This window comes from Aulostomus chinensis, chromosome 12, assembly GCF_037954235.1.
Source record: "Aulostomus chinensis isolate RoL2024-O1b breed Wild chromosome 12, RoL_Achi_v1.0, whole genome shotgun sequence".
In the NCBI taxonomy this organism is placed as follows: domain Eukaryota; kingdom Metazoa; phylum Chordata; class Actinopteri; order Syngnathiformes; family Aulostomidae; genus Aulostomus; species Aulostomus chinensis.
Window position 1 is genome coordinate 28,567,590 of NC_141331.1, and position 24,871 is coordinate 28,592,460.

A 24,871-nucleotide genomic window follows, 5' to 3' on the forward strand; every position below is an offset into this window, starting at 1 on the left:
AGATGGGTCCTGGTGGGCGAAACAACGATGCATACTGAGGATGCGCACGCTATCTCTGATGCAGACTGCGTCCACTGCAGCCTGTTGCCTGTTTAATGTGCTTATAGCCATCATATCAGAGTGTTTATGCGATTCTAAGTCTCCTACTGGTTCCAAAGCAGAGGTGTAACAAGATAGACTGGGAGAGCATCAGGAGACGACAGATCTCCCACAATATGCTGCTCTCCTTTACTGGTTTCTGAAAAACAGAACATCAAACCATCGAGTTGATAAGCGGTGACCACTGGGAGCGCGGCACGACCCGGTGGGCAGCAGGAAGGAGGCCGGCGTCAGCCCACCTGCTGCTACTCAACGTGGGGTTCTCCTACACATGATAGAGCCAACAGCACCAGCACTCAGCAGAACTAGAACCTGTCTGGGCCGGAGCTGGCGTATACCAGCCTGCTCTGAGGTTGAGCTCTGTGTAGCCACACTACTGACTGGTGAAGTGTGTGTGTGTGTGTGTGTGTGTGTGTCCATGGGATTCTGCTCCTTTCTACTGCTCGCCTCTAAATTAACCCTTTACCTTCCAGAGCTCAGACTAGTTTGTTTTGTCTTCTCTCTCTCTCTCTCTCCCTGCACACGTGTCTGCCCCCCCTTGTCTGGCTGTCTCCTTCTCCTGTTGTTTGTTTCATCCCTCATCCTCTCACTACCGTCTTTCCATCCTTCCCTCCCGGCCGCGCTGTGGAAACAGTCGGTTATGGGGTTGGGGTGTCGACGGACTGTCAAAGCACCCCCCTGCCCCTCCTCCTCCGCCTCACTCCACCCCTGCTGCCCCCTCCCTCAGGGTCCTACGCAGAGCATATTCACCCAGGTAATGAGGCGGGCTGAGATACAGAGAGATTGTGCCCTCAAGGAAGCCAGACCCTTGTTCTTCTTCCAAACTTTGAGTTTTCTAGCCAGTCAGTTTCTCCTTGAGTGACTGTTGACTCCATCGTCTCTAATCTGCTTCTAAAGCAGCACTGCAGCTCTTTGCATGATGACACTACTGGTTCACGTCTGTGCTTCTTCTCCTGATGACATGTAAAACTTCAGTGTATTTCTGTGTGTGCGTCTGCTAGCATGATGGAGTATGACACGGAGAACATGAACTCGGAGGACATCTACAGTTCACTGCGTGGCGTCACCGAGGCCATCCAGAGCTTCAGCTACCGCAGCCAGGAGGACCTGAACGAGTCGGTCCGACGTGACGGCAAGAGGGACGATGCGGTGAGTCGCCATGTTCCTAAATCTTCTGCAGCTGAGCAGTGGATGATTTAGTGCCACTGTCACTTCATGTGTGGACACGTGGCATTGACGTGAAGTCGATTCTGCTCCTTCGTTATTTCAGCTTCTGCACTGTGCTGCAGTTAATAGTTGGACTGGAGACTGAGAGGATCCAGTTGTTCAAACAGAGTCCGTTATCTGTTGGAATCCAACATCATAGTTTAGATGGCAGTGAGCTGAAAAAAGATCATTTTTATAAATATTCGTCTTCTTGAAACTTTATTTCCAAAACTTTATTCCAAGTGGGACACTGAGCTTTATTTGATCGATGAATGGCTGCAGGCGGCTGGTGCGTGGTTCCATGTCTGCGCCTTCAGCTTCATTCTGGCATTCAGGGGCGAGGAATCAGAGCCAAACCAGGGCACTCAGAGGCCCTCAGTAGACACCTGAGGATTCACAGGTGAGCTCCAGGTGTGACATCACTCTGACAATCAGAGAGCCTGGTGTCACCCCCTCTAAAGTCCAGGTTGATCCAGAACTTGGAGGGTTGCTGTTCCAGTGACACATTTCACCTCAGGAGAAGAGAGCACTCCTCACTGGGAGCAGGCCTGGGAGGAGGTGGAGCAGGTCTGAGAGGAGTTGGTGCAGGTCTGGGAGGATATCTAGAGGAGGTGAAATAGGTCTTGGTGGAGGTGGAGCTGATCTCGAAGGAAGTGGATCAAGTCTGAGAGGAGGAGGTGGATCAGGTTTGGAGGAGGTGGAGCAGGCCAAAGAGGAGATGGAGCAGGTCTTGTAGGAGGTGGAGCCAATCTGGGAGGAGGGGGATCAGGTCTGGTGGTGTTGATGCGGGTCTGGGAGGCGGTGGAACAGGTCTGAGAGGAGGTGGTGCAGATCTTAGAGGAGGTGGTGCAGGTCTGAGAGGAGGAGGTGGATCAGGTCTGGAGGAGTTGGTGCAGGTCTGAGAGGAGGTGGTGCAGGTCTAGAGGAGGTCTGGGAGTAGGTGGTCCATGTAGGAAATCATATGCCCCGGCTTAAACGGCGCCTGACCGGCCGCCATCCTGCACCGTGCTGGAGAGCTTCAGCGGAGCCCCGAGTCTCCGCCGCCCATCATGACGTCAGTGTGTAGTTTTCAGCAGTGACGCGCGAGTATTTTTACAACAGTTCAACGTGATTTTGTGCGTCCAGCTCAGACTCATGTTTTCGTGTGTGTGTCAGTGTTTGGTTGTGTGACATCACAAGTGTGTGAGCCGCTAGTTTGACTGGTCCTACCTGCCCTGCTGTTGCACAGGCTGGGAGAGAGGGGGTAGCGATGACCCCTGGCAGCGATGCCCGCCTGGGCCTGGACGTGGTTGAGGGGAGTCGCACTGCCTTGGACAACAAGACCTCGCTGCTCAACACGCCATCGCCTCGCTCTTTTGCCGGGCCACGGACCCGCGAGTTTGCCCCGTATGGTTATGGAGAAACAATCTGCACCTACGACAAGAGTGCCCTGAAGGAGGCGGTGTTTGATGACGACGTGGAACAGTTCCGCGACTGTGAGTCTTTTTCCATTTAGTAGAAGCTCAAGGTGTCGTGCACAGAAGCGGCGTCTGAGAAGCTTCCTGGTTAATTTGAACATCCGGTTCGGGTTGTAAGCCGCTTGTAGACGAGTTAAAGGAGGCGCAGGACTTTAATTGTAGTTTTTCTGACATATACATTTGACTGGTGACATACAAACAGAATCAGAAATCCTTTATTAATCCCTTGTGGGAAATTGCTGGACTGCAGTGCTCTAGTTCACTGATAAAAAGAGAAGAAAACCAAAACAAAACACAAAGCTGAGCAGGTTCACTGTCCAGCTCACCAGTGACGCACCTTCAGAACCACAGCGACACTCTAACTAGAGCTCAAGGCTCCGTCGGTCACATCCGTTCATCCTCATCACAGTTGTCTCTGTTCCATGCTGACGAGGTCGGGCACACACGCCTGTCTCAGGGGCTGAGCGCCGTGCTTCTGGGTTCTAATGATGAACGTGAGTCACAACAGTGAGATGTGGAAGGTTCCACATGCCAGAGAGAACAGCCAGCCTGTTACCGTGTCAGGTCCTCTTGAGAGCTCCCTGCTGCCAGAGGACCTGACTGCTGGCCGGTAGTCGTAGCCCCCCCCCCATTGTGGATGGATCTAGTGACGCCGGTAGTCGTACCCCCCCCCCCCCCCCGTTGTGGATGGATCTAGTGACGCCGGTAGTTGTAGCCCCCCCCCCATTGTGGATGGATCTAGTGACGCCGGTAGTCGTACCCCCCCCCCCCCGTTGTGGATGGATCTAGTGACGCCGGTAGTTGTAGCCCCCCCCCCCTGTTATGGATGGATCTAGTGACGCCGGTAGTCGTACCCCCCCCCCCCCCCCCCCGTTGTAGATGGATCTAGTGACGCCGGTAGTCGTAGCCCCCCCCCCCCGTTGTGGATGGATCTAGTGACGCCGGTTGTTGTACCCCCCCCCCCCCGTTGTGGATGGATCTAGTGACGCCGGTAGTCATAGCCCCCCCCCCCCTTGTGGATGGATCTAGTGACGCCGGTAGTCGTAGCCCCCCCCCCCTTGTGGATGGATCTAGTGACGCCGGTAGTCGTACCCCCCCCCCCCCCCGTTGTGGATGGATCTAGTGACGCCGGTTGTTGTACCCCCCCCCCCCCGTTGTAGATGGATCTAGTGACGCCGGTAGTCGTAGCCCCCCCCCGTTGTAGATGGATCTAGTGACGCCGGTAGTCGTAGCCCCCCCCCCGTTGTAGATGGATCTAGTGACGCCGGTAGTCGTAGCCCCCCCCCCCCCGTTGTAGATGGATCTAGTGACGCCGGTAGTCGTAGCCCCCCCCCCGTTGTAGATGGATCTAGTGACGCCGGTAGTCGTAGCCCCCCCCCCCCCCGTTGTAGATGGATCTAGTGACGCCGGTAGTCGTAGCCCCCCCCCCGTTGTAGATGGATCTAGTGACGCCGGTAGTCGTAGCCCCCCCCCCCGTTGTAGATGGATCTAGTGACGCCGGTAGTCGTAGCCCCCCCCCCCGTTGTAGATGGATCTAGTGACGCCGGTAGTCGTAGCCCCCCCCCCCCCGTTGTAGATGGATCTAGTGACGCCGGTAGTCGTAGCCCCCCCCCCCCCGTTATGGATGGATCTAGTGAAGAGTGAATGTGTCATTGATGAAGATGGCGATTATTCACGCTGATGGAGGAGGAACCACGTCCACAACTGTTGTAGACTTTGCTTCAGCTGTTGTCATCAGATACTGTACTCTTCCCCCTCCCCTGTATGTCCCCTCTCCCACCCCCACCCTCATCCCTCCACCCTCATCCCTCCACCTTCATCCCTCTCTTCAGGCCGACGGCAGGAACCTGGTGAAAACAAGATGATGCTCCCTGGTAAAGGTGCCTCCACCCGCCTGCCTGACTGCTTGCTGCCTGAGCCACTAACACACTAGAAACCTCAAGGACCAGTCCCTCGTCCCACTCATACTGTCTCTGTCTCTGTTTGTGTGCCTGTGTCTCTCTGTCTGTGTCTGTCTTTCTCCCTGTGTCTGTCTGTGTCTCTCTTTCTGTGTCTCTGTCTGTGTCTCTGTCTGTGTCTATCTGTCTGTCTCTGTCTGTCTGTGTCTCTGTCTGTGTCTATCTGTCTGTCTGTGTCTGTCTGTGTCTGTCTGTGTCTCTCTCTGTCTGTCTCTGTCTGTCTGTGTCTGTCTGTGTCTCTCTCTGTCTGTCTGTCTCTGTCTGTCAGTCTCACTCTGTGTCTCTGTCTGTCTGTGTCTCTCTCTGTCTGTCTGTGTCTCTCTCTTTCTGTCTCTCTCTCTCTGTCTGTGTCTCTCTCTGTCTGTCTCTCTCTGTCTGTGCATGTCTCTCTGTCTGTCTGTGTCTCATAGAGGTCACATGTTCCTCCACACCACCAGATGTGGGTGGTTCTTGAGCTGACTGCAGAGACGACAGCTGGTTAGCATGTCACACGGAGTGATGATGATGATGATGACTTCATCACACGTGGTCACACCCTCTTACCTGCGATGCAAACATGATTAGTTTGTTGACAATTGATCCGTCTTCAGTGGTGGCATCATAGCAGGATTCACTCCTGCGCCGGGTCTCCTGGAACTGATTGCTGTCAAAAAAGTGGGCTGAAGGTAGTCGAAGCAACTCCAGTCTGCTTTCACTGTTACACCGGAAGCCACAGCAACGCATCACGTCGTAGGAGGCAGGTTGGTTGCTGTGGCAACAGCGTGAGAACATGGCGATGAGTCGTCTTCCTCCCATCACCACAGACCAACGAGAGAAACCTGGCTTCTTATTCAAAACTCTTTCCACCTTCAATTATTCTTCACTTTCATCCTCAAGGAACAAAGCAGCTTGTGACAGTTGAGTGGCCAATCAGAGGAACTGTGTGAGCGCCTGAATCCTGGCAGGGTGATTGAGTGACGTCTCCTGCTGTGAGCGCCAGGTTTCAGCCGTGCTGACGCACCCAGGGCCGTCCTGGCGTGTTTTTCTGCTCAGTCAAAGGCCTTTTTTTCCTCTGGAGATAAATCTGAGTTTCTGGTAGTCGGGGGCTGATGCGGTGGTGGCGGGGCAGCACTCGGCAGTGGGTCATGGCAGGAAGTCAGTGGCTGTGATATGGAGTGTAACTTCCTGTTGTCCTCTCTTGGCAAACAGTCAGTCAGGATCACTCCGACCTGGTGGCTGACCTGCTGAAGGAGCTGTCCAATCACAACGAGCGCTCCGAGGAGCGTAAAGGAGCTCTGGTGGAGCTGCTGAAGATCACCAGAGAGGACAGTCTGGCCGTGTGGGACGAGCACTTCAAGACCATCCTGCTGCTACTGCTGGAGACCCTGGGCGATAAAGAGGTGTGTGTGTGTGTGTGTGTGTGTGTGTGTGTGTGTGTGTGTGTGTGTGTGTGTGTGTGTTAGGGTTAGCTGACAGGTCTTCCCTACGTTCCACCAGCACACCATCCGGGCCCTGGCCCTGCGTGTGCTGAAGGAAATCTTGAGGAACCAGCCGGCCCGCTTCAAGAACTACGCTGAGTTAACCATCATGAAGACGCTGGAGGCTCACAAGGACTCTCACAAGGAGGTACACAGCTTTGGGGGCGGCAGTCAGTGCAAAAACTCTTTCTGTGGGCCAAATCTTGTTGTCCTCTTTGTTACTTTTCTGAATCATGCAGTTTTATCTTGGTCATGTAGAAAATTGCTTTTTTTTCAAACTATTTTTCTGGATTTCTTTCAGAAATGTAGAAAATATCCTGCTCATTCTACTTCCTTGTGCGTGTGTAGGTGGTGCGGGCGGCAGAGGAGGCGGCCTCCACGCTGGCCGGCTCCATCCACCCGGAGCAGTGCATCAAGGTGCTTTGCCCCATTGTGCAGACGGCTGACTACCCCATTAACCTGGCTGCCATCAAGATGCAGACCAAAGTCATTGAACGCATCGCCAAGGACTCCCTCCTGCAGCTGCTGGCGGACATCATCCCGGGACTGCTGCAGGTGTGAGGCACACTCCACCTGGCTCCTGAGCACACACCTGTTAGAGACGCCAAGAGAGAGAAAGCATCCTGACTATTGTGTGGCGCCATGGCGTCAGCAGCCGGGGATTCTGGGGACACCTCAGAAACCTTCAGCTGCTTATTTGGGCAATGTGCATATTTGGACACTGGAAATGATTTGCCTTATTTGTCCCTGCAAATGTTTGCGTGTACTCTGCTCTCTGAGCGACTCCTCCCACCAGCCTGCTGACGTGTGTGTGTGTGTGTGTGTGCGTGTGTGTGTGTGTGTGCGCGCGCAGGGCTATGACAACACAGAGAGCAGTGTTCGCAAGGCCAGCGTGTTCTGTCTCGTGGCCATCTACTCGGTGATTGGCGAGGAGCTCAAGCCTCACCTGGCGCAGCTCACGGGCAGCAAGGTAGCGACTCCCGCCAGGTTTCCCTCTGCAGATGTCTTGGACAGATGTGGAGTCTTATCATCTTCCCATGTGGTATCTCAGCCGGCTCAGGCCGCCTGCTCTTTCTAAAACAAAGCCATATTTGCCCTTCTCCCACTACAACCTGTATCTGTGGTTATGTAATTGGGGCCTGAGGGAAGCCCCGCCCCCACCCTCCACCTGCTCCATGAGGAGCCACATCATCATCTGTCGTCTCCTCCGTCAGTGATGCACACACACACACACACACACACACACACACGTTGATCCGCTCCTGCTCACACACACAGGCTTTGACCACGTTTGCATGGACGCCAATCATAACCCTAATTCTGAATAAGGCCACACGTAACCACATGACATCACCACAGAGGTTCCTTCTGGAACGTGACTGGAACCTGATTCATGTTCCAGCTGCTGGGCTCTGTCATGGTGACGACGTACTCAGAGTTACTGTCCGAACCGTGTTCGTGCTGACATACTGACGTCCATGTGTCTCCTGCTCACTGCCGCCGCCACACACACACTGGTGCAGCCAGGACACACACACCGGTACACACACACTGGTGCAGCCAGGACACACACACCGGTACACACACACTGGTGCAGCCAGGACACACACACTGGTGCAGCCAGGACACACACACCGGTACACACACACTGGTGCAGCCAGGACACACACACCGGTACACACACACTGGTACACACTGAGAACTAGAGCATAGCACTTGTTGGAGCACCGTTGACTCTCTGTCCAACTGTGTTTCACTCTCGTCCTTCTCCTCCCCGCTCCTCCTCCTTCTTCTCCTCCTTCTCCTCCCCCTCCCTCCTCCTCCTCCTCCCTGCTCCTCCTCCTCCCCCTCCTCCCCTCCCTTCTCCTCCTCCTCCCCTCCCCCTCCTCCCCTCCCTTCTCCTCCTTCTCCTCCTCCTCCTCCTTCTTCTTCTCCTCCTTCTCCTCCTCTGCAGATGAAGTTACTGAACCTGTACATCAAGCGAGCTCAGACCACCAACAGCAACAGCAGCAGCTCCTCTGACGTCTCCTCTCACAGTTAAGGGAGCGATGCCTCTTCCGGCTTGGAGCTCCTCCTCTCGACCCCAAGCCCCCCCCTCCTCCCTTGCAGCTCGTTCATCCCATTCAACCCCCCCACCCCAACCCTACCTTGAGTTCTGAACATCTGCATGTAATGTGGATTAATGTAAACGTGTTGGGGAGTCACGTTCATGAACGCCTCATCCAAGGGAGAGACCTTGCCCTCCCTAACCCTCCCTTCCCCTCCCTTCCCCTCCCTAACCCTCCCTTCCCCTCCCTTCCCCTCCCTAACCCTCCTTTCCCCTCCCTTCCCCTCCCTAACCCTCCCTTCCCCTCCCTTCCCCTCCCTAACCCTCCCTTCCCCTTACTCTCCTCCTCCTCCCTTCCCCTCCCTTCCCCTCCCTTCCCCTCCCTAACCCTCCTTTCCCCTCCCTTCCCCTCCCTAACCCTCCCTTCCCCTCCCTTCCCCTCCCTAACCCTCCCTTCCCCTTACTCTCCTCCTCCTCCCTTCCCCTCACTTCGTCATCCACCTGTCAACAGCAGCCTGTTTGTCCTGCGGCCGCCAGCCTGCTGGAAGGAGACGCTCCACCGTTCAGTGAAATGTTGACTCCGAGCTGGAGGAAATGTTTGTGATGAGGTCATTGGGCCGGCCCAGTGATGGTCGTGAGCCCAACCGTTGAGGGAACATCAAAAAAAACAAGAAATCTTGGACGATTGAAAAAAACAAAAGAGAAATAAAGAGAAGAATGTGACAGGAGCTGAGGAGGGCCGTCTTGTTCTTCATATTTTAAGTTCCTCTCAGAGAAGCCTTTACAGTGAGCGCTCTTCGTGCTTGTTAACGAGTGAATTGATTTTGCATTGTGAGGCGAGTCGTTGCTCAAAGACGGCGTTCCAGCTGCACGACTGGCGATCCTGACAGTGCTGAGAGCTTCAGCTGCAGGCAGGGACCCTCCAGCCAGACTGAAAGTCCCAGTCAGCCGACGCTCCATCAACAGTTGTGTTGCCTTTCAAGTTCTCTGGTGGATGTCGACACAAGGAGCTGTTGGTCGCCGTTCGTGCCCGAGTGCGCTGAGGCCGACGCCGCCCTGTGCGTCCGTGCTGGGACAAAGGGGAGGAGCAGGTGGGGACTTTACTGGACCTCATTCCCATCACTGAACTGGGACGTTCAGCTCTTGGACTCTCAAAAATGTGAATGTGTAGAAAAACGGACCCACGTGAGTTCCAGACCTGTGATGATGCAAATTCAGTAGACTGACTTCCCTCCACGTAACCACGGCGTCTCCGATTTTCAGTCAAGGTACTTTGTACATACTCTTTTTGACCACTGCTTCGCAAATTTTCACATAATGAACAAAACAAATGTTTTTGCACGTTAGCAAAATAGCTTGCATGAAAGCTGCGGCACGTCCACTCTGCTGGTTTGAAGGCTCCAGGTGTTTGGCTGCTCAAGTGCTCTTGACACCCTCCCCCTCACCGCTGATGTCACGACTCAGTAGAGGAGGGAGGCGGTGCATTTAGCTGGCAGCACCGCCGTCATTCCTCACTTCAGCATTCGATTTAAGGTATCACACGGTATGAAATAGCTTTAAGGGTTGGATTCCTGCATCATAACCGCCCTCCAAGCTGATTGGCTGACGCACCTGAGGGAGGCACCTGGTAGTTACAGGAGTTCCCTCCATCTGATCAGGCCTTTTTTCATAGGGTTTGTCTCATCATGCTTTGACTGCTAACATCTAGCTCCTCCCCCCACATCATCAGAGGCGGAGCCCCATGTCTGTATGGAGCTGACTGATGATGTCATCGAGGGAATCCAATTCTGCTTATTTCAGTAAATGAATGTACAAAATTCACGTGTGTGTTACGCTCCCCTCCAGCCATGTTTGTCAGAACGGTACCGAAATGTCCTCAGCATCATGAACCGGGACAGTTTCACTGGGTGGCGGCGGTGTGACGAGCCTCAGGTTTCTGTTCCCACGAACTGGAGGCAGCCTGTCGGCCGTGCAACCCTCTTACCTGTATTTATATGTTTTATTTTATTTGCTCCTGTACAGAAGGTTTTTGTTAACTGCACCTGTGATAGATTTGCAACAATGTAAAGAAACTGTTTGCTGTAGAAATAAACGGACGAGTTGATCTGGCCGTGTCCTGGTTCTTCTGCTGATGTGTCACCTGGTCCTCGGTCCTGGTTCCTGCAGCGGCCCCCTCTGCGTGCCGGACCTTGGTCTGGGCTCTGAGCAGCAGTGTTACTCATTCCTCTGTGCTGGGCTCAGCTGCTCGCTCTAAACATTAACCTGAGCAGACTTTGGTATCTCAGGTCCTCCTGAGGAGCTCAAGAGTCCTGCCTCAGCGTGAGCCCCGCCCCGCCCCGCCCCGCCCCGCCCTCCACAAGGCTTTCACAGTGTCCACCTGTTTGAATTGAGAAACGTTACTGCCATGTCATCACCGTTGATCACTGACGTAAGATGAGGTGTTTCCGGTGTCTCTGTGTCCTCTGAAAGCTGCGTGTGGCCTCCTGTTTGTCCTCCGTGCGCCTCCAAACACGACAGAGCGGGAAGTGGAGCTTTCCTGTGGGCGTGTCAACAAGCTGCTGTCCAGGCAGCCGGAGACGTGTCTGCACGCTCCGCCTCTCAAAGGTCGTCCGCTGTATGCTGGCAGGGTCCTGAGTACAGCAGGGGAGCGCATATAAGGAGGCTGCAAACCTGAGCGAGCTGAATCTGAGGAGGGCAGCAGGCACAGCGCCGGCGCCGTCCATCTCCACGTCTCCCCGAGCTCCCGGGACTCCAGAGGACCTCTGCTCCGGGACAGGATGCTGTTCTGCCACCCGCAGCCCGAGTCCTTCCGCCCGCACTCGGCTGGGTACATTAGGTAAAGCACGAGTCAGAAACTCGAGTGTTGCCAGCACTTACCTGTCAAACTGCTGGTGTGAGTCTGAGTGCCACAGAGGAACTGACGATCGTCACGTGACTCCAGACGCACATGAGCGTGTCTTGTTCTTCACATGTCAAAATCCACATCGACACAAATACGAGAGGACCCTCAGCTTCCGCGGTCGTGTTTGTGCTCCGAGGCGGGACAGGACGAGGACCCTCCCTCCTGAGTCCATCTCTGATGTCAGGCTCAACTCTTTCCTCCCTTTGTTTTCCTTCAGGGAAGCGCTGGCACCTTTCTTGAGAAACGAAGAAGCGAGGGTTATGGCAGAAAAGGGTGCCAAGTGCACGCCATTCCAGTACGTTCTGTGTGCAGCCACCTCGCCGGCCATCAAACAGCAGGAGGAGACTCTGACTTATCTGAACCAAGGTAGCCGCGTGTCCTCAGCAGCCAGGCCATCCTCTCTGCTCCTCCCAATCGCACAAATATGTTCCTGCTCATCAACTCCAGGTGTGAGTGAAGGCCAGAGAGCCTCCTCAACACCACCGCCCCCTCAGTGTCAGTGGTCGCTGCTATGGAGGAAAGACAGGCCTTCATCACTGGAGCCCTCATCCTCACCTCACAGTCGCTGCTGCTTCAGAGCCGTGTTCCCCTCCTGTGTGACGGCACTGAGGGACTCTGACCTCACGCCTCCTTCAGGTCATGTCTCAGTGGACTTGCAACTAAATTTAAGCTCAGATAACAAAAAGACGTATTTGATTGTAAAAATCTCAACATGAGGCATCAGCTCTCCGTCGTTTTGATGGATGGAACATGGAGGCCAACCTGCTGTATCAGCTGTGCCGCCGGGGCGCCAGGTTCCTTCAGACCAATGAAAACATGAGTTCTCTGTGCGTCCACCACTGTCCATCGGTTGGTTCAGTGTGATCCCATTGTTGGGAATGAAATGAGACAGTGGCTCATCTCATGAACGATGACAGGCAATCACGGATGTTCTCACATGATTTTGGCCTGTTTTTTCCTCCATACGTGTCCTGGATCTCTCCAGGAAGCAGCATGAGATTCCCAGACGTGATGATTGTCAGTGATTGATCTGTGCAACGTGAGCTCCTACATGTGTGTTGGTTCGACTGTCAGCTTCTCCTCTCTCACGTCCATCGTGCTCCTCCTCCTCCAGACCGGCTCTCCTGGTTTGTTTTGTCTCCGTCAGCTGTCCCGCTGCTTTCCTGCTGCTCAGTAATTTGTTAGGACACAATGAAGGTCATCTGTCTGTCCCTCGTGGCGTCTCAGCCGACTTCTTCATGTGCTCATGTGTGAGGCGGCCGTTGTCTCTCCTGGCTGCCGCTGATATGTTGCCTTGGAAAGATTCCTAGTCTCAATCACTGTCCTTCTCTGCTCATTGAATGACTCCCAGTTTTCAATTTTAATCAGATTTTTTTTAATGTTTTTAAAATGTAGGTCAGTCCTACGAAATCCGTTTGCTTAACAGAAAGCTAGTGGAGTATACAGATATAAGCAGCAAATATGTGAAGGTAGGTGGAAGGTCTTGTGTTTTTTGACTGTCATGTGACCTCCTCTCTTCTTCTCTGTCTGTTATCATGTATCTGTTTCCTGGCTGTCGACCACTCAGCTTCAGGGCGGCGGGGGCGGGGGGGGTCTTGGTACTATCACCCTGACCCTTCCTCTCCCCCACACGTCTCATCTGATTGTGAGTGACTCACAGGGAATAACTTGAGTTTCTATATTTCCACAATAGAAAACACGCATGTGTGTTTATGTCCATGCCGCACCTCCATCATCAGGCGTGTTTTGCCAGAGACTGAAATGTTAACACGGACAGGACAGCTGATGTCCAAGCAGACCCCCCCTTCCCATACTTCCAACCCTCAGAATGACGCGTCCCTTTAAACCTGGCCAGTGAAGCTTGCATACAAGCAGGCACGTACAGCGGCGTTGCAACTGTCTGACGACACGTGTCACTCATGGGTTTCACAAAAGCACCGACGGACGAGTCCCCCCCCCCCCCCCGGTCCTTTTGTCTGTGTTCACTTTGAGCAAACACGGTGCATCTGCTGCTGGGTTGGCAAGACAGTTGGGATGGGAAAGGAATAAAAGTATAGGTCTTGTCTGAGATGTAAAACTCTATCCATCTGAGCGTGAGCGGGGTGGGGGGGGGCGCGAGCAGGGGTGGGGGGCTGTGGGCGTTATCAGGTGTCCATGTTGAAGGAGTGTGAAATAACCTCAATGACTGGAGAGAAAATTCCTGTGTATCCACGGGAGCGGTTACGCAACCTAAAGGGAGCGTCATGCGTCCCGGGGCTGACCCTCCCCTCCAGGGACCCTCCCCTTGGAGCAAGGACACTTGACAACTGCGGTCAGAGGTTGAGGGTGAAGGCATGCGGGCCTGACTTGGCCCAGGGTTCCCACACACCTGTTTGATGGGAGCATTCCTGTGTCTGCCGGCTCCTCCTCTGTTTGTGGTGTTCATGTGCACCAGGGTGCCCCCACGGGCTCCTGAGGGCAGCAGGGCTCCAGTGAAGGGAACGTTCAATGGGATGTGCAGACAGGAAATGTGCCAGGTTTAAATCAGCAGGTGAGGAGAGGTGAATGCTCGAATGCGCCCGGACACCTTCAGCCTCAGTGGAGTGTGGGGCAGGGGGGAAGTCCGCCGAGACCAGTCGCCCCCTCACGCCTGGAATGAATAAATGAAAAGAGCCCTTTGTCTTTGTCCCACGGCCCAGCTGTTGGGTCGTGGGCCAGCTTCCCTGCTGGCACCAGCGGTCTCACGTCTGCTCCTGCCTGTTCACAGAGCATCATACGTGTGCTGTTTCATGACCGCCGGCTGCAGTATGTGGAGCACCAGCAGCTGGAGGGTTGGAGGTGGAACAGACCTGGAGACCGAATCCTGGATGTAGGTGAGCATGAGTCACAGCTCTCATTCAACAGGTATTCTTTCTTCACTTAAACGTGATGTTCAACATGAGGCCCCTTCGTGAAAAGACCAAAATGGCCCCTCCTCACAAAACTCCACAGCAGCAACACTGTTGCGTCTCACTGCAAGCGCAGTGTTTGATGTGATACGAAGTTAAACGTATGGAAGGTCAATCCAGGACGTGTCCGCGGTCACGAGCTCACCGGCATCTGCTTGTCTCGTCTCATTCGCACCTTCATAAATGCTTGAGGTTTCAATGGAGCCACTGGTCACCTGATGGAAGTCAGGTGGTCTGGGCCGCCGCTCCATCATGCGACAGTGACTCAGAATCACTGGCTGAAGAACCACAGAGATCCTGATGAACATGTATAGAACCTTCTCCCAAGAACAACTGCTGGATAGGTTGAAAGTGTGAGCCGCTAAAACAAACTGTTGATGGTTCGGTTGCCGACGCCATTGCAATAACAATAATTGTGACTGTAGGAAAAAGCAAACCTGGTGGTGTCAATCAGTAGATAAATCATCTGTGTGAGGACAACATGCACTGCCGGTGACTCACTGGTGCCTCTGGAGGAGCAAAATGGTGTTTCAGTTCCTTACAAGTCAAACCAAGCTTAAGACAGTTCAGTGGTGGACTGACTGGCTCCCTGCCTGCAGACATCCCGCTGTCAGTGGGGATCCTGGAGCCGCGATCCCACCCCCAGCACCTCAACACTGTTGAGTTCCTTTGGGATCCCGTCAGGAGTGCTTCGGTTTTCATCCAGGTACAGACGCCTGATCTGCCCCTGTAGCAACGGGATGCTGTCCGTAGGTCATGACCTCCAACTCTTCCCCCCTCAGGTCAACTGCATCAGCACCGAGTTCACCCCCAGGAAGCACGGCGGTGAGAAAGGTGTTCCCTTCCGTATCCAGGTGGACACATTCAGCACAAACGATCACGGGGAATACTTGGAGCACATCCACTCGTCCAGCTGCCAGGTCAAAGTGTTCAAGGTATGAAGCAACACGCCTGTTCACTGGTGGAACTTGAGAACATGCTTCCTCGTTTCACATCTCCTGTCTCTGAAAGCCTAAAGGAGCCGATCGTAAACTGAAGACGGACAGAGAGAAGATCAGTAAGAAGTCGCCTCAAGACAAAGACAAGTATCAGCTGTCCCATGAGACCACCCTGCTGAAAGAGGTGAGAGTGTCACCGCTGCGTTTGGTGTGGGTCAGGAGTGATGTGACAGTGAGACGATTGATGGTGTGTTTTTGTGTGATCAGGATATTTGTCTCGTCTGCGCTGAAGCCTGGTGATCATTGGCCAGCCTCCCCCGGCCGCTCCTGGCAGCACTGTTAATGAGTTGCTGTGCTGATGGAGGAGAGTCTGTCAATGAGTCCTTGGAGGAGCTGCTGAGCCGGTGCCTCAGCAGCTCCTCCAACTCCACTAGAGACAAACATGCCCCCCCCCCCCACACACACACACACACACACACACACACGCTACAAGTAGTGTTCTGACTCCCTGAAGCTGACAAAGTAAGACTGGACCCAGGTTTGGGTTAGTTAGTCTGTACATACCGACAGTGCAGTGGCACTGACACAACGCGCTATGTCCTCCTGAGAGACGACTACCACATCTCATAAAACAATGATGGACAGGGTTCAGATCCATCCACGCATCAGTGACACGTGAGAGGTCACTACAGCCCGGCACTGTCCCAGCGAAGCAGGAAATGATGCGTTGTTTTGCTTCGAGGGACAAACTGCAACCAGCACCAGGAGACCACCTGAGTGATGAGTCACAGCCTGTTACAACATGGCCACAGTTTCTTTTCCTGATGTTGACAGATGCGTTCAGGTTCACTGACTTTAGGAACTTGGGGTGGTGCCCACTGTGAAAGAAGCAGAGGCTGTATTTGACATGTCCAGCAGGAACTGGACAACAGCAGAGTTGATTTTGTCTCTTGAGGTCCTGCTGAAGTGTGTCCGGCCGGTCCGGGTGTCTAGACCTCAGTCTCGAGGGAGCCTGGTCCCAGTGAGACCTCTGATGCTGTGGTGAGGAGATGGGCTGAGCTTTCTCAGTGCCATTGGCAGCAGCTCTCGGTGCTCGTTTAGTGGTCAGGAGCTGAACAACCCCAGGGGCGCCTGTCACGAGGCAGAGACAACCTGGACAACACAATAGTCTCTTTAGCTTTAACAATGATGAGGTGCATGTCCCTATAAAGGCAAAAGTAGAAATGTATTTGGAAAAGGGAAGTAGAGGGGCAGCCAAGCAGCAAATGGCATTCAAACTAGACAGTCAGTGGAACCTGATTCATCTGCAGGTCGACATCAGTTGAAAAAACGGAGCTGAGGCCTGCTTCGTTGAGAGGGAGAGACACTGTCCTTCCGGTCCTGTCCAGGAGTTCAGGTGCAGCTGCCTCAGACTCACGAGCCCCCGGGGGGAGACTGGCTGGTGTCTGGACTCCCTTGCTCATTGAATGAATGATCTGAGGAAACTTGTCCTGGTTTTATTCAGTGCTCACCTTGGCCTGATGGCGTGAATCTGACGGGCCACAGCAGCACGCCGTCGCCGGTGTACCACAGCTCACCCACGCCTGGCAGTGTCACAGAGGGGTGAGTCCAGCTTCATCATGTTCGGGAGCTCAGGAGACACGTTGAAGTCTGTAAGGGGTCCAAATGGTTGGTTCCACTGGCTGTGCTTACAATGTTAGGGTTGAGACAGCGGACAGAACCAGACATGCCGCCAGTCACCTCTGTCCTCTCTTTCGTTTCCATAGCAACTGTTCTGCACACCAGCAGGGGGAGCTGCTTGTACCTGGTTGCTCTGATGTGAGTAACAGAGAACAGTGGGAGTGTTACTGGTACTTGTTCAGAGATGGGGGCTGCGGTGCTGCTATTCCCTCTTCAAGCTGTCCTCCTCTCTGTGACTCGTAGCACCTCCTGCCGTCATCCTCGCCGCAGGACACCCAGCAGTGGCTGCACCACAACAGGTTCTCACCGTTCTCAAGGCTCTTCTCCAGCTTCTCAGGTGACACATCACTCTAAGATCCTGGACAGGTTAGGGTGGGCTGAGGACTGAGTCAGTGGAACGTCAGTAAACACAGGAGTAACCGATGAGGCCTAATCAAAGGGTTAGCAGCACCTGTGTGAGGCTGCTAGCAGGAAGCGAGTGTGAGAGGTGGGATGGATGATGGATAGATGGATGGATGGATTTGTTGGTGGATGGATGGATGGATTTGTTGGTGGATGGATGGATGGATGGATTTGTTGGTGGATGGATGGATGGATTTGTTGGTGGATGGATGGATGGATGCAGCAAGGGACAACAGTGTTAGGAAGTCTCACACTGAACCGAATGAGAGATGAGGACCTGAATGATCCGTCCATGTCTGGAGGGATCTAAAGACCGGCGCCGGTCTGTGTTCTGGTGATGTGGATCACAGGCATCTGCTGCCGTTGCAGGTTCTGATCTGTTGAGGATGACTAAGGAGGATCTGATGCAGATCTGTGGTCCACCGGATGGGATCCGCCTTTTCAACACCATGAAGAGAAGGTGAGCTTGTCCAGTCATTGTGGTGGTCCAGTACACTCCCTGGTCCAGTACACGGCCCGGTCCAGTACACGGCCCGGTCCAGTACACGTCCCGGTCCAGTACTCGTCCCGGTCCAGTACACGGCCCGGTCCAGTACATGGCCCGGTCCAGTACACTCCCCGGTCCAGTACACGTCCCGGTCCAGTACTCGTCCCGGTCCAGCACTTGTCCCGGTCCAGTACACGTCCCGGTCCAGAACACGTCACGGTCCAGTACACGTCCCAGTGCAGTACTCATCCTGGTCCAGTACATGTCCTGGTCCAGTACACATCCCAGTGCATTGCTTGTCCCAGTCCAGTACACACCCTGGTACGGTACGCATGCTGGTCTAGTACTCGTGGTGGTCTAGTACTCCTGGCTGTCTAGTACGACTGGTGGTCCAGTACACATGCTGGTTTAGTACTTGTGGTGGTCCAGTACTCGTGCTGGTCTAGTATTTGTACCTGTCTAGTACTCATGCCAGTCCAGTACTTGTGCTGGTCTAGTGCTCGTGGCGGGCGGTCTAGTACTCATGCTGGTCCAGTACTTGTGCTGGTCTAGTACTCGTGCTGGTCTAGTGCCACTGGTGGTCCAGTACACATGCTGGTCTAGTGCTACTGGTGGTCCAGTACACGTGCTGGTCTAGTACTACTGGTGGTCCAGTACACATGCTGCTCTAGTACTTGTGGTGGTCCAGTACTCGTGCTGGTCTTGTATTTGTGCCTGTCTAGTACTCGTGGCAGGTTCAGTCCTCCTGGCGGTCCAGTACTTGCGCTGGTCTCGTACTTGTGCTTGTCGACTACTCGTAGTGGTTCAGTACTCGTGTTGGTCTAGTGCTCGTGCTTGTCGACTACTCGTGGTGGTTCAGTACTTGTGCTGGTCTAGTACTCGCATCTGTCCAGTACTCTTGTTGGTCTAGTTCTCCTGCCGGTAGGTAGAAAAGCAGTGAAATCTCCCAGTGCGATGTTGCCTGGCAACAGTGTCACTATCAGACTTGAGGTGGCGATTCGGCCGTCACAGCGCCGTCATGGAGGTTCACAGGTAGGAACCAACCCTGCGGTGATCGATGGAGGTGTGAAGAAGACAACACATCCTGCTGTAGTGGGGCAGCAGCCTCCTCTTCCTCCATCCCTTGTTCCACCGACAGAGGGGTGGCGGTGTAAGGATGGAGGGGAAGGAGGATGGGGGGGCAGAGACTTAGAGGGAAAGTTGGGTGGAGAGATGGAGGATGGAGAGATTAAGTGTGGAGGGGTGGAAGATGGAGGGATGAAGGGTGGAGGTCACCAGGATGTTGAGTGTCATACTGCTGCTCACCTGTTGCAGGTCCATTCAACCTCGTCTGACCATCTATGTGTGCCAGCAGCAGGACAGAAACCAGACCAGGACCAGGGTGATGGACGGTGAGCACACACACACACACACGCATACATGCATACACACGCATACATGCATACACATACACACGCATACACACACATACATACACACATGCATACATGCATACACGCATACACACATGCATTCACGCATACAAACATACACAAACACGCATACACTAAAACACACGTACATACACACACACGCATACATGCATACACACGCATACATGCATACACATACACACGCATACACACACATACATACACACATGCATACATGCATACACACATACACGCATACACACATGCATTCACGCATACAAACATACACAAACACGCATACACTAAAACACACGTACATACACACATACACATACATGCATACACACATACACTAATACACACATGCATGCATATACACATACATGCATACACACACATACATGATTCATGCATACACACACGCATACATGCATACACACATGCACACATGCATACACACGCATACATGCATTCAAACGCATACACGCATACACACACGCATACATGCATACACACGCATACATGCATACACACGCATACATGCATACTCACATGCATACATGCCTACACATGCATACATGCATTCACACGCATACACACACGCATACATGCATTCATGCATACAAACACACATACACAAACACGCATACACTCACATACACATACATGCATACACACACACCAATACACACATGCATGCATACACACATTCATGCATACACACGCATACATGCATACACGCATTCATGCATACACATGCATTTACGCATACAAACACACACAAACACGCATACACTCACACACACGCATACATACACACATATGCATACATGCATACACCAATACACACATGCATGCATACACGCATACATGCACACACACACGCATACATGCATTCATGCACACACACGCATACAAACACACACATACACATACACTCACACACACGCATACGTACACGCATACAGACATGCATACACACACATGCATACATACACGCATACATGCATACACACATGCACACACACAAACACACATGCACGTGCTTGCACACAGACATGCACACACACCAACGCACATAAACACATACACACAAATACAAGCACAAATGCACATAAACACACATGCACAAACACACAGACACAGGCATACGCAAAGAAAAATTCACACACTCATGCACACACACACAAACACACACTCATGCACACACACACAAACACGCATACACGCACAAACACAAACACACACTCATGCACACACACACTCAGTTAACGCCGGCGTGCCAGTGGAGGTGAGGCCCTCCTGGGCAGGTGTCCGGGTTAGTGTGGCGTCTCTGGCGACTGTGGAGGCGACGCAGGACGATGCTGATACATCAGCTGATGTCTGACGTGTTCTCATGTCAAGATGAGAACAACAGAGAAAAGTGATGCATGTACATGTCAGCCGTAGCTCAGGGACACGAGCAGGGCTGTGCTGTCCACATGTGTGGGGCTCCACCCCCTGCAGGTGACCCTCCATCGCCAGTGTACCTGAACGCCTCCTGAGGAGTGGCTTCAGCTGAGCTGACGAAGCTCCTGGTGTTTCTCCGTCTTCTTGTGTCATTGTGGGCGTTTCTCTCAGACTCATGTCCACACCACTCTGCTCTCCCTGCACGCTGTGGCAAGGTAGCGGAGCCCTGAAGCCCTGCCCCTGCTACAGGTTACACAGAACGGCTCATTCAGAGCTGGATTATCTGAAACCAGACTGAAGAACAGATCCCTCATGTGAGGGAAATAATGAGCCACCACTTGGGTGTCCGCGCCAGATCCTCTTCCTCTTCCTCTCCCTCTTCTTGTTCCTCTGCTTCTTCTTCTTCTTCTTTTGGCAGACACAACGAGGCGTTGTTGGTGGTGGGTGTAAACACAGTGGCCCTGGGTCACTTCTGATTGGTTAGCATGATGTCCATCACACACCTGGCAGTCTCTGGCAGTGCAGTCCCAGACCCAGAAGGATGTCTGCTGATCCCAGTCACCCTCAAGTTCATGACTCAGCCTTCACGAGCCCTCAAACTCTACGCCCAGTTTCCTTTAAACTACTCATCCGACTCACCAGCCGGATGATGCAACACTGGAATGCCCCCATTCCCCTTCGTGGGAGGCGGGGCTTCGGGGCTCTGCCTGATCTGTCTGTGGACCTTTTTGGAAGAACCAGGACAGACAAGAATCTCACTTTGTGACAGCTGATAGAGGACGCCATGCTGGAAATAAATGATGCGTGTGGAGTTTTGTAGGAAGCTTGCTGATCTGTCCTTCTGTCCCCCATGTCATCCTACGTCCTCCCCGGTCCTCATGTGTTCTCCTGTCCTCTGCAGTCTACCATGCTCTGTACCTGGAGGAGCTGACCCTGCTGGACCTGTCTGAGAAGATCGCCGTCTTCTACAGCGTGACCCCACAGCTCATCACACACATCTACACAGAGAAACCCGGCGGGATCCACATCCTAGTGTCTGATGAGGTAAGGCTCAGGCTCAGTCTCGCCGCTGGGCTGCAGCACCTCCCTCCCTCCCTCCAGGAGAGGAGACACCAGAGCTGACAGGAGATAAAGAGCAAAGCTCCTGCATCTACATCAGTAACTCCCTTTATACTTAGTGAGGCTGCAAGCTTGTTTCCCCTGAAGGAGTCGTCCTCCGGTGGTCCCGCTGGTCCCGCTGGTCCCCACATAGGACCAGGAGTGACAGGAGAGCAATCTTCAATCCTAATACTACACATAGTACTACAAGGAGACCAGCTCAGCAGCATCTCCTGATGTGTGTGAATCAACCACTTTCACAGCAAAGATTCACCAGTCTGACCAGTATGACGTTGCTGCAGCACTTCGGTCCAGTTCAGGGTCTTCAAGTAGCTGAAAACTCGTATTTCTCTCAGATTGCTTCAACAAATGTGTCCCTCAACAAATGGTTGTCCGCCAAGCGGGTTCATCACACCGACGCTGAGAACCACACTAATGTTGGTGGAAGGTCACAGATGCTCCAGATCTGTTTAAGAAAACGGCGTGGTTCCTGCCAACCATCAGCTCGGTCCGTGTGACCAGGTCGGCGCCCTCCACTGATCCCAGATCCCTGAGAATGACTTCCCATGAGGCCTGGGGAGGGTTCGGCCTCCAGGGCCGCACTGAGCCGCTGCTGTCAGTCTGTCCTCAAAACTGAAGGTCTCTGTTCTCATTGCAGATGGTGCAGAACTTCCAGGAGGAGACGAGCTTTGTCATCAGCACCATAAGAGGCAAGTACTGGTATCACTTCACCATCCAGCCTGTGCAGTACAATTACTAGTACTTTTGACTGTGTTGTCTGTTTCCAGATGAGAAAACTGATGGCTACAACGTTGTGTTGAAGTGAGCAGCAGCGCCTCGGAGGTCCATCCTGGAATCAGTGGACATGTATATTGATCGCTTCGAACTCTGTCTGGACAACACAGTACCACTCTGTAGTTTAGTTCCCTGCAGTACCTGTACTTCCCTGCAGTACCTGGTCCAGGCAGTACTTCTGATGCAGGATTGATAAGTTCTCTAATTAGTGGTGAAGAATGGACCACGTTAATGAGGGCACACACCCTCCTGCACACTCTGTACATCAAATGAACAAAGATGTGTGTAGGTGTGTGATCGTGCCATGATGTCATCGACTGTCCGTGTTTCCATGACCAGCTGGGATGAACGTGTGTTTCTGTAAATACAGTGTGTATGAGTAGGAGTGCATTTCTTCCCAAATAAAGTCATCTGCACTGGTTTCACTGGTTGGCAACTGCTGCTAGCATCCACCCACTGGTTTGAAAGTTGGTGAGAAAGATCTTACAAGACGAATCAAGCAGATGTGCTCAGCTGGCCCCGATGACACTGACAGCAGGAAGTGAGCGTCCAGAAATAAAGTGAAGTGAAGATCAGGAAGACACTCATACCAGATTCATGCTCCATCACCCTGTGGGACAAGGGAAAGTATGGAAAGAGGAGAAGGTTGTGCAGAACCTCTGTCGGGTCAAAGGTGAGGAATAGGCCAAGTCGATGTCTTGACAGCTCTTTGTGAATCAGATGTGAAAGTTGAAGTTGCTCCCATCCATCAAACCCAGCCTGGTGGACGTGCCGAGGGATCAAAAGGGTCATTCTTCATCGCTTTCTCAGTGAACGGCCTTCTTGCGGTTGACTTCAGCCAGCCGAGGTGGTTGACTCCACCCGAGGCGTCCACATTCCCAACCAACCATCGCAGATGTATCCCCACTTATCAGTTCAGTTCAGTTGTTTGTGTATTTGAGTTCCTGCGCATTCCATTGATACATTTTATAAAGAGCTACATTTGTTGAGGAGAAATCAAAATGTGTGGATCAATGCACAGCCAATATTTGTCAGTCTGATTAATTAAGGATGGCCTGTTTGAAATCCGCCTCACTTCCCCTCTGTTGTGTAGAGACATTTGTTAGTGTGTGGACAAGCTAGAACCGGTCCTGTCTCATAACCCACCGCGTTCCTCAAGGGGAGACGGTGAGTCACTGTGGCGTGAGGAGACGTGGCTCCACCTGAGGGCAGCGCCTGTAGCGGGTACACAATGATGTCAGTGTCCCCCATGTGTCACCCCCTCAGGGGCTGAGTGCCCAAAGGACCAAGGCTCCACGGACACTGACCTGGCCAGCGATCAGGTTACCTGCCATCATACCTGGTTTTGACGCCAGGGAAGTAGGCTGTGCCAAGCCTGGACATGTTGCCTGCTCGATCCACCTGGGCTGTAACATTTGAACGAGGTGAAATTATTTTGAAAGCGAGCCTATGTTAGTCAGTGAGCTCAAGTCAGTAGAACCTGCGCTTATCCACTCATTTCATTTTGCTCTGATTGTTGGATGATCGAAAGCCAGCGGATGTGGTGAGCAGCAGCAGGCCTCCGGCAGCTCATCAGCCTGATGCTCGGAGCCACCAGATACAGTCTTAAACACGTTTATGAAACTCTTTCCCATCAATTGCACCACAGATTGTCCTCTTATAAGGTGTTTGTTTGTGTGTGTTTCAGTGCACCCAAGCTGAATACTAACACTGATTGGCTAACATAGCAGGCTTAAACGGTGTGACATGCACAGCCTCTATACTGAGGTCCACCGTGTCCCCTCCTCTCCAGAGAGGTCATGAATCCCAGTACGTCTCCTTCTCCAGCTCCTGCTACGGTGCATTTGTTCCTGACAGTGAGGATGGCCCTCCTCAGAGCCGTGTACAGAGAGAGTTGGCCCACTCAAATCACGGGCGCCATGTTGGCCACCAACGCCTGATGATTCTACAACGTAACTATATGGGCAGATATGCTATGTTGATATCAACCTCTTATCTTCTCCATTGATAAGTCTCTAAACGTTACTGTTACTCTCTGTCATGATGTAAAAGGCCTCGCTTCAATAACCCAGCCTGTATTTAGCTTAAACATCTTAAATGAGCCTGTAAAATGAGTTGTAGTCCAACCGCTCAAGTAACCATGAAGCTGTTGAACCTCTCCTTAGTCTCCCGAGTTCATCCATCGCTGAAAAAAGGTTGAAATTACTTTAAACAATTATAATGACTGAGATGTAGTTCAAACTAACCCAGTATTATTAACTCACATAAACCCTTCCAAGACAAAATGTGATTCAGATGAAAAACCATCCTCGTAGACCAGTCCTCCCTTGGAAACCATGCAGTTTTATCAAATGATAACGTGTTCAAAATGACAAGTTCAAGACAGTGCAGGCTGCGATTGTTTTGCAGGGGAGAATTGCAATGATTCGCTCAGCCAGTGTGATACACACACATGAAGATCTTTCTATAGCCAAATTATTACCAGTGGAGATCAGTCATTCAAACAACAAGCTCTGACATCCAGTGAAATAATAATTCTACAAGCATGTAGTCTGGA

The 24,871-nt window shown here is 52.8% G+C and overlaps 2 protein-coding genes across 2 annotated transcripts in view; both read left to right on the top strand.

Annotated features, from left to right (window-relative positions):
* The window catches only part of clasp1a (cytoplasmic linker associated protein 1a), a 61,475-nt gene extending 51,146 nt beyond the window's left edge, over positions 1–10,329 (top strand). Inside the window, exons 37-45 of the mRNA XM_086221049.1 lie at positions 734–853; positions 1,101–1,248; positions 2,534–2,780; positions 4,595–4,636; positions 5,909–6,099; positions 6,197–6,325; positions 6,526–6,732; positions 7,031–7,147; positions 8,132–10,329. Coding sequence (XP_086077175.1) covers positions 734–853; positions 1,101–1,248; positions 2,534–2,780; positions 4,595–4,636; positions 5,909–6,099; positions 6,197–6,325; positions 6,526–6,732; positions 7,031–7,147; positions 8,132–8,218 — 1,288 coding nt within the window. The 3' untranslated portion in view covers positions 8,219–10,329. The remainder of the gene's footprint in view (positions 1–733; positions 854–1,100; positions 1,249–2,533; positions 2,781–4,594; positions 4,637–5,908; positions 6,100–6,196; positions 6,326–6,525; positions 6,733–7,030; positions 7,148–8,131) is intronic.
* A 340-nt stretch (positions 10,330–10,669) lies between these two features.
* tfcp2l1 (transcription factor CP2-like 1) lies at positions 10,670–23,299 on the top strand. Its single transcript, XM_086221043.1, has 15 exons — positions 10,670–11,060; positions 11,344–11,492; positions 12,522–12,595; positions 13,873–13,978; positions 14,653–14,759; positions 14,836–14,988; positions 15,065–15,175; positions 16,496–16,593; positions 16,758–16,809; positions 16,915–17,008; positions 17,443–17,533; positions 18,875–18,951; positions 21,323–21,465; positions 22,178–22,229; positions 22,308–23,299. The coding sequence occupies exons 1-15, from the start codon at positions 11,002–11,004 to the stop codon at positions 22,343–22,345; spliced, it is 1,404 nt and encodes a 467-aa protein (XP_086077169.1). The 5' UTR covers positions 10,670–11,001; the 3' UTR covers positions 22,346–23,299.
* Positions 23,300–24,871: the final 1,572 nt, after the last annotated feature.

Excerpts from the sequence above, each read along its gene's own strand:
- tfcp2l1 (XM_086221043.1), top strand. The coding sequence starts at position 11,002 with ATGCTGTTCTGCCACCCGCAGCCCGAGTCCTTCCGCCCGCACTCGGCT. Across the intron at positions 15,176-16,495 it reads AGACCACCCTGCTGAAAGAG|TGCTCACCTTGGCCTGATGG; the intron begins GTGAGAGTGTCA and ends GGTTTTATTCAG. Across the intron at positions 17,534-18,874 it reads TTCAACACCATGAAGAGAAG|GTCCATTCAACCTCGTCTGA; the intron begins GTGAGCTTGTCC and ends CACCTGTTGCAG.